General features: G+C 40.9%; 1 protein-coding gene across 1 annotated transcript in view; it reads right to left on the bottom strand.

Moving 5' to 3' along the window:
- Positions 1–2,998: 2,998 nt before the first annotated feature.
- Positions 2,999–9,590, bottom strand: part of XKR4 (XK related 4) — a 413,532-nt gene continuing 406,940 nt past the window's right edge. Inside the window, exon 3 of the mRNA XM_023184242.1 lies at positions 2,999–5,885. Within this exon, the coding sequence (XP_023040010.1) occupies positions 4,939–5,885 (947 nt within the window). The 3' untranslated portion in view covers positions 2,999–4,938. The remainder of the gene's footprint in view (positions 5,886–9,590) is intronic.

Genomic DNA, 9,590 nt, shown 5'->3' with positions numbered 1-9,590 from the left:
CAATTAGCAAAATTAAATGGCTCATTATGTTTTTATACAATTCCACCCACGTTCTGCAGTTTTACTTTAGAATGAGTAATGATACTGTCAAGGCTGTTGATTGATAGTCTTGCCACATGCCCATTTTTAGGACAACAACTAGACAAGACATATGTCAACACAGAGAACTCTGGAGTGGCGTGATGCTGCCACCCAGGTGCCTATGTGAAGAGGAGAGATGCCACTCGAATGCTCAGGGCATTTCATGGCCTGATACAGGTCCAGACAAGACTCTCAGAAATGGGGGATAGAGTGGAATCACCCATCCTTGGCCATTGTGAAACACTGGAGCATCAGGTGGGAGAAGGAGTGTTAGGAGTCAGAAGCTGACACAAGTGATCATTTTGATTGTTTTCAAAAATGACATTGGATTGCCAAGACAAAGGAACGTTGATCTGCCTCTGTCACTGAAATTATAGGAATGACCACCCCAGTCCTGCTGTGTTTTCACCATGCGCTTCAACCATCCTCTGAGCTGTAATCTGAATGACAGTATGAGCTATTTTTAAAAAGGCTTTAAGGAATTCTCCTTAGCACATAAAAATGCAGGCATCTCATCCAAGCTTTATATAGAAACAGCAATAGCTAATGGCAAAGATATGTGGAAAATGCAAGGGAGCATATATTTAGTCTAGAAAATGGTTCATTAGAAAAAAATCTCTGGATTCTTGTCTAAACATTGTGTCAGGACTCGTTTCCATTCAATGGCATTTGGTATATTTAAAAGCAAATGTGTAACCTTACACAATCCTGGTAAGGACAGAAGAGGTTTTCTTTGCTCAATTCAATCTGTTCAGAGAAAGAAACTTTGAAGTGACACAGAACTATTTTATTCAGCTGTTTAAAAGATGAGATCCTTAAGAAGTGATAAAACTCATTCAAGCTAAGAAGTGCTGAATTATATCTAGGTATTTCCAACTGAAGTTCGTAAGTGTGTTGGTCTTATAGATGGACTGTAAGCTTGGGTTGGTTTTGAAAAAGCAGTAGGAAAATGCTTTTTTTCTAAAAAGCTTATGTACACTTTATATGCATAACATACCACTTTATATGCATTCAAAAGCAGTATACACTTTATCCTTTTCATCTCTGTTACTTTAGTTGGAAAGTGTGTGTGTGTACATACGTATACGTGTATATATGTACACACACACACTTAAAAAGAACACATCATTTTTAAAAAACAGCCATTGAGTTTTCAATTACTCTCATTCACTTTTAATTGGTCTGTGCAATCACTTCCTTTACTCATAGAGCAAAATAAATTGGGCATTTTGAAATTAACCATAAATACTTCATTTTACTTTTATCTTCAGATTATATTTTGCTAATACTTGAATTATATATTCTTGCCATGTCAGTAAGAGAATTTATTATATTTGTTGGGTTAACAGCGTTTATCATAAATGAGTAGTAACTAAGTGTCTGTAAAGTCAATGTTACTGAACTAGACAGTACATAGTTAAGTAAATAAGCAAAGAGGATTTAAAGGACATAGTCATTTTGGGAGACCAAACTTTGACTTACACGGAAAAATTATTTCCTTTCCTTTCACACAAACAAAGTGTCACTATGGTTAAGATACACACACACACATTATATATATTCATTAAACATGGTTTCATATTTAGAAATGCAAGTTTAAAAGTAAAACATATTACAATGTTGTTCCTTTAGAAAATTTCCTGATCCTATGCAAAAAGTGAGTAAGAGCAGATCTCCCTCTTAAATGGAATCAAAGTGGACTCAGATATGGAAAGGAGCCTGCAGATAAGGAATGCACCATTTCCAATTTTTTTTCCTTTGGGATTCTCCAGTTACTGTCTGTGGAGGGTTTAATGGCAGACTGAAAAGGAAATGTTAGAATTAAAATATAAATACAAAAATCAAACTTTGTTTCTTTGTACATTGACGATGTCTCTTTAAATCTGAATACTTTAAACTCTCTGTTATCTGTGTATCTAGAAAATGAGTAAAAGTTGTTATCACCACAACAGTCTGGTGGCAGTGTATTGCTTCCTGAATCATGGAAGCAAGGCTAAATCATGATTTACCTCTAGAGTAAGTTGTTTTGCTCTTGTAACCTTTTGAAAGGTTATAATTCATCATATCGTGGATATGTTCTTTCCTTAACAAGAATTCATGCCGAATTAAAACATCATAATCTCCAAGTATGTCGGATAACAGAGTATTTACAGTATTTGGGAAATCACTGAAAAATTCAACCTTCTTACATTCTCCTGACTGCCAATCTCACCTCCAAGTCAAAGCACAGTACATCATTTTTAATTGACATAGTATTCATTCTGACTCTTAACATGTTGAATGAGAGATCAAGTTGAGAAATAACTTAGAACTTACATGATTGAAGCATGATGGGGCCTGTTGGGTTTGTGTTGATTGATTGACTCTATTAGATTGTAATCTGTGATTTACTCATAGAATCAAAGGTATAGTTCAACTGAGAAACTCAATTTCCAAAGATCATCAGTTAAAAGTTGTCTTGGAAACAACGAAGCTAATAACTCAAGGTTCTGCACAAAAGTGAAGAATTTGCCAAAATCATCATTTTTTTCCTTCTACAATGGGGGGTGGAATGTTTTCACCATGTACTGACAACAAGAGCCTTTTCCTGGGCCTTTACTGGTGACTAGGTAATCTTTCCACATCCCAACAAAAGATTATCTTTTTTAGTGGAAATCTTGCTTGGAGGATCAAATCATGGAGTACTAGGAAGTATGTCTACTTATAAAAATTGTCTATTTTTTTAAAAAAAAATTGATTTGGGGCTTTGTACCAAAAAAAGTCCTAGGTTGAGCCCTCTGTTACTTCCTGTGATGTCATTGTGGGGACACAGTCTCTGGATGACACATCCATTACAGGTGGTGGCTAGAGAACTGGACTACTTTATGTGAATTAGTCCAAATAACCAAATAATTAAGTTAAACTTTTTTTCTTTCTCTTTTTTAGTGGTTTGACTAATACTTAATCTATCAGTTGGGTTAATATAAAACCAGGGAAGGAAGTTTAAGACATCTTCCACTGTGGTCAGGTTTGTTATAATGGATGGATGAAAGTAATCATTTACATCTTTGATTTCCTGGGAAACATTGGCCAGTCTTGACAAGCCCTTTCTATTTAAGCTGATTCTCTCTTCACCTGATATTCTGATAGCACCCCTGGCCAGGTTCCTGGGGGCACCAACTTGCAAAGTAGGGTGATCTTGCAAAAGACAAATGTTTTCAATCTGCTGAGGCAGGCTGATGGAATTTGTGGACCAGGTTCTGACATCCCAAGTAATTATGACGCTTAAAGTATTTTAAACGATTCCAGGTCTATAAAAAAAGTGATGATGCCTATGTGTATACCCTATATTTTTTATTACAAAAATATTGAAATAATCCATGAGTTATTCCACTCTGCACCAACTATAAAAAAATACTATCAAAGTTTGACCGGCACTTTTAATGCAACAAAAAGCACCATGACCAAGGACACTGAGAACAGAAAGCGGGGAACGTTTACTTGCTGTACGGAGGTATTTAAAACCCAGAAGCTTGTTGTAAGAGTGCGACTTTACAGATGATTCAAATACAAATCTTAGCTGGATATAGTGATAAGCCCTCTATCAGTTCAGAAGGGTTTTTTCATAGCATATTCATTGCATCTGTCTGCTCATACTTACTAAAAAGTGTCCCAAAGCCTCTAAAAGACATATCACTTTGACCTTGGATTGCGGGGAGCAAAAGTCTGTACACAGTGGAGAACTTGATTGCTTGTTCTCTTGCCTGCTTTTAGGGGGCTCATGCCAATCATTCTCAGTTGTTCGGGGCTTCCACATCAGTCCTGTGGTTGGATGGTGTTTGGCACTAGAAAGGAGTGGCACGGCGTCTTCCAGAGTCGGCGTCTTCCAGAGTCGGCGTCTGCCTATTGTCACACAGAGCCACTCATTCTGCGTCTGGAAACAGATCCAGTTGCAGCCCATTCCTCTGGTTCATGCAGCACTGCCGTTATGTCCCAATAGGCGCTGCACATGCCTGGGAATCAGACTCTCATTTTGCCTTTTTCCCCACTTCCTCTTTGTGTACCTATTACATTTTTGCAATTGAATACTGAATCATGATTACTATTTAATTTACATCATAAAGTTATTGAGCTCCTTGGTCTTGTCGAAAGCCGTACATGGGCTGCATAGGATTTCTGTCAAAAAGGATCTTCACAACAGAAAATTTAAAATATAAAACAAATCCTGAAATGTGTAGAAAATGAACCATTCCATCAATGCTAACACATGTGTAAACAACATTTGGGTTTGCTGTCCATTGGATAGGATTTTCACACGTGGTATGGATTTCCAAAGGAGAAAATGGTTTATGAATTCTTTTCTAAGCAATACTATTTTTTTTTTCTTGAGGGATATTTCTCTCTTTCTTTGTTTTTATATTCCTGCGGGAATCAGAGCTTTGCATCAAGAAAAGTCACCTAAGCTTTTTTTGACAGAGGACTGGTGTTAGTGTGTGTATGTGTGTATGACTGAATCTATTTTTATGGAAAGATCAGTTAACACCATCAAGACACCCTAATGATTGGAGGCAAATTTTTCCATAATAATAGTACCCTCTGGTGGGTGCACCCAAGACCGTGCAGGAGGAGTTTGGTAGCAATGGAGAGTCCTACTAAGCCAGCATCATTCTTTCAGGTGGAGTCAGAGACTCTCGGGTGCAGCTGCTTTGGAAGGAGACCAGCTGCCCCCAGCCAACAGGATCAAATGATAATGGTGATGACGGTCACACTAGGAACTTCACAGCTCACTGCCCTGCTCTAGGATGAAGTGTCATTATGGCCACAGCCCTGCTATCACCCCTTCATCTCTATGTTGTGGGTCCTGCAACTCCTTTTGCTTTATAAAGTGGTTTCGTACTCCAACCGCTCCTGAATAAGGGCATCATCTTTGTACTGCAGCCTTGGAGGAGATGGGGAACATTCAAAAGCTAAAATAGCCTTTCGGAGGCTTCGGTCCAAAACATGCCTCTCCCATGCTGGGTACCTATTCCTGAACAAGTCAATTTTAATGACTGATTCTTCAATCCGTGGTGGGCGAGATGATGGGGTGGATGGGGCAGTGGGTCTCACCTGAAAGACAGGTACACACCCATCCCGCTCTGCGAATTTCTGATCACGCTCGCTAACAACACTGCGGTTGTTTGAGATGGACCGTAGGGTGCTTGTGGCCACGTCTGGGGGCAAAGTGAAGGCAGTGGCTGGGTCCTCACAAGCACAACTTGGTGACTGCCCAAATCTGGGTCCATTGGGATGAAAGAAGGCATAATACATCAGCATAAAAACAACACCAGTTAAAAAGCTGCTGAACACCACACACAGCGCTGGAATGGCAAATGCGTCTGCAATCTGGGGAGCCTTATAGAGGTACCAGAGGGCACTCAAGGCTGTATTTTCCAAAAGGATCACAAAATAGTAAATGAATAGCCTGCAGCGTGTCCTGCCTTCCTTGACATTGAACCAACTGAAGATGTAGATAATCCCCACCACCATGTCGAACACAATCTCTTCCCATTTGGTGATACAGAATTCTGTCTCACAGTGGACGATCCAGAAGGTCATGATGCACCAGTGAAGGACGATGAAGATCCCAAAGTACAGCTGGAAAACCGAGGCAAAGAGGGCAAACGTGATGACCCTGGCGGCGATGGTGAAGAAGTGCCAGCAGAACTGGATGATGACCGCCATGTAGCTGATGGGCTTCTTGTCATCTCGAGAGTCCCGGAGGGCCTTCTGATAGGAGGCCAAAGCCCAGGCCAGGGACACGAGGGAGGCTGCCGCTGTGAAACCTACAAAGGCAAACAGGAAGACAGTCTGTCAAAAATCAGTTATAGCAATGCCCCCTGGAAGTCACACAGAGCTGGGGGCTTGGGGAAGGCTGGCTTTGACCTCAGCAAAGGCTCTTAATTTCTTTTTTTTTTTTTTAGACAGAGTCTAGCTCTGTTGCCCAAAGCGATCTCGGCTCACTGCCAGCTCCACCTCCCGGGTTCACGCCATTCTCCTGCTTCAGCCTCCGCAGTAGCTGGGACTACAGGCGCCCACCACCACGCCCCGCTAATTTTTTGTATTTTTAGTAGAGAAGGGTTTTCACCGTGTTAGCCAGAATTTTCTTTGGGTTTTAACTCGGATGGGGATCCTCGTATCTGTCCTCTCTAAGGCTCACCCATATGGAGAAGTCATGAAGCTAATAGGAATGCTCCTCAAACCCAGCATGGATGTGAGGCCTGGAAATGGGATGGAGTTTAACTGTCTGTATTTGGTGTAAATGGACTAAGGAGGTAGTTCTGTGAAGTGGGAAAATAACCATGGACCAGAGGCTGTTGGACCTGGGTTGCTGTTTTAACTTTGCCACTTACTACCCTCATGTCCTGGGACTATTGTTAAAACAGGTGTCCTCATTTTTAAAGTGGGTGATCTCCAAACCTCCCTGTCAGCTTTGTGATTCCATGATTGAAGGGGATATGTAATCACAGGAAACCAGGGACTAGCTAGTTTATCTTTCTGCTTGGAAGCAGGATTAAATGTAGCTTATGCACAAAAGACAGTTTATGCGTTCTTAGAAATAAAAGATGTCTGTACAACATCCTTGGCAATGTTTCTTGTGATACCTGGTGCACAGTTTGTCCTAGTGCAACCTGGCCCTCTTCCTACAGCTTTCAGCTGTTTCTTACTGCCTTTCCCATAACAGAAGACATGTCTGCTCCCTGTCTTCCATCTCTTAGCCCTTCATAGATTAAAGATTGTACTGAAATTATTTTTCAGTCACTTGTCTTATTTTATCATTTTATTGGCCCCATTTGGTTGGTATTCCCTCTAAAAGTAGGCTTCCAAGTGTTACAAATCTTTTTTTTTTTTTTTGAGACTGAGTCTCCCTCTGTCGCCCAGGCTGGAGTGCAGTGGCGCGATCTGGGCTCACTACAAGCTCCGCCTCCCAGGTTCACGCCATTCTCCTGCCTCAGCCTCCGAGTAGCTGGGACTACAGGCGCCCGCCACCACGCCCGGCTAATTTTTTTTGTATTTTTTAGTGGAGACAGCGTTTCACCGTATTAGCCATGATGGTGTCAATCTCCTTAACTCGTGATCTGCCCACCTCGGCCTCCCAAAGTGCTGGGATTACAGGCATCCGCCACTGTGCCTGGCCAAAAGTCATTTTTATTGTTTTCCTCGATTCTTGTTCCACCTCCTGTGTGGCACAGTTCATCTCTATGGTCCAGATGTGGCCAGGGCTCACCTAAAAACACACTGGCCTCCTTTAGGAGAGGGCTTTTATGGGAAATTCCTCTTTGTCACGGAAACGGTATGCCGATCTGCATTGCAGCTGGCTTCCTTAATGAGCTGAACCAAGACTCAACAAGACTAAGGATGCTCTCATCTATTTTAAAGTCCAGCTGGCTTTTTCTTCACCAAATCTATTATTAATCATAACCAGGCCCAATTAAAACCTTTCTCTTCTTTTGGAAATAATAGAAGATACGTTGATTGCCAAGAGCTTATAATGGAATTGGTATTTTTATTCAAAAATATTTTTTATAGAGAAGAGCTGTTGTCTATGATCCTTGAAAAATGAAAAGGAAGTACTCTTGTGGAAAAAGGCCACACGAATTAACAGAAATACACTCAACCCCAATAATTATTTCTGATACGTCCTCCTTGAATAAGGTAAACTCCAAAGAACAATTATTGATAAGGAAAATATTTTCCAAGAGCCATTTCTCATATTTCCTCCCAATAAAGCCAGCAGAACAACTAGACATGCTACACTAGGACCTTCAGGCTTTTCTTTTCTTTTCTTTTTCTGGTTAGCACAAAAATCTTTAATTGCTGTAAGTCACAGGCAGCTGTGGCGCTATTTATAGGTCAGAGACCAGTATACAAAGGAGTTTCTGATAATTTAATTTCTAAGCAACAGAAAACACCGACATCAATTATAAAACTAATTCTGGAGTGAAAAAAGGGGGAAGTAGAAAAAGTTTAAAAAATGACAAAAGAAGGTGAGAGAAATGCGAAATAAAAGGTAATGGGATAATGACTATGCGAACGTCTTTATTATCAATTGGGGATCTAAGAACAAAAGGTTGTGCCGTTTTAATTTCTACGCCTTTGTACGGTATAGAAGCCGCTCATATCTCTCTCCTTATGTGTACCATTTGCAAACGTGTAGCTTCTCACTAGACTGTGCTCCCTTTGTGGTTTTAAGCGGGGCGCCCAGCTCGGTTTCTGCCCAGCAATGCCCCTCCTCTTCCTGCATGCCGGCCTACTTCAGCACAACTGGGGCACAGCGCCACCTTCAGGAAGATAGCTGCATTGCCGGTCAGGCTCGCGCCAACCAATGCGGCGTTGTCCACCGAGTGGTCAGAATGGTTCTACCAGTGTGCACAGGAAGACGTTACTCAAGGCTGCTTTCCAAAGCAGTGAAAAAATAGTAACAAAACTTTAACTACACAGTATGATGAAATGATGAAATGATCTGTTGTCAGATTTAAAAGAATAGAAACATTAGCCTCCTTCAAATTCCCCTGTAATCTCTACCCCTTTTATTGCGTGTCCTAAAAGAGTAATTCAGCCTACATTTGACACTCCAGGAACTTGTTAAGATGTTACTGTAGCCGTAGAAAAATGAAGGCTTTCTATCAGCTTTGCTCTCTCTATATCTTACAACTAAAAAAATCTATACCAAAGGAAAATTTCATGTCCCTGTGATACCCCCTTTATGAATTCTCTGCTTCAGCAATGAGAATTTCTCTTCTTCCTTTGTTGTTGTTGATGATGATGATGATTTTTTGAGATAGAGTCTCTGGCTGGAGTGCGGTGGGACGATCTCAGCTCACTGTAGCCGTCACCTCCTGGGCTTAAGTGATCCTCATGCCCCAGCCTCCTGAGTACCTGGGACCACTGACGTGTGCCACCATACCTGGCTAAGTTTTGTACTTTTAGTAGAGAGGGGGTTTCACCATGTTGGCCAGGCTGGTCTTGAACTCCTTGCTTCAAGTGATCCTCCTGCCTTCGCCTCCCAAAGTGCTAGGATTTGAGGCATGAGCCACTGTGCTGGGCCTTCTTTTGATGATTATTTGCTTTTTCGTCTGTTTAACAATTGATTTTTATAAGACAAATATATGCTGAACAGAATATATGGGGTCATATTTCAAGTTAAGACCCTTACAACTTCACAAATTCACAACTGCCACGGAACACTTAATTCTTTTGCTCTTTATAAAAATAATGCAAGCTCAGTTTTTTCCAGTGCCAAGGTAGACTTCCTCAGCAAGGCACGGCCTTATTCTTGGAGTTCTCTGGAGCTTCTGATGCGCAGTGGCACAGTGCTGGAACACAGGACTCTGAGCACTCCTTTAGCTATTAATGTGTATTTTAAGTTGTTATTTGAAAATAATTTCAAACTTACAGAAAAATTTTAAGAATAGGAATATTATATTGAACATCTATATTTCATTTGCCCCAATTGTCAACTGACTTTATCATTGCCCTCTCTCTGTCTC

This window comes from Piliocolobus tephrosceles, chromosome 7 (assembly GCF_002776525.5).
Source record: "Piliocolobus tephrosceles isolate RC106 chromosome 7, ASM277652v3, whole genome shotgun sequence".
In the NCBI taxonomy this organism is placed as follows: Eukaryota; Metazoa; Chordata; class Mammalia; order Primates; family Cercopithecidae; genus Piliocolobus; species Piliocolobus tephrosceles.
This window is presented reverse-complemented; position numbering and strand designations above follow the sequence as displayed.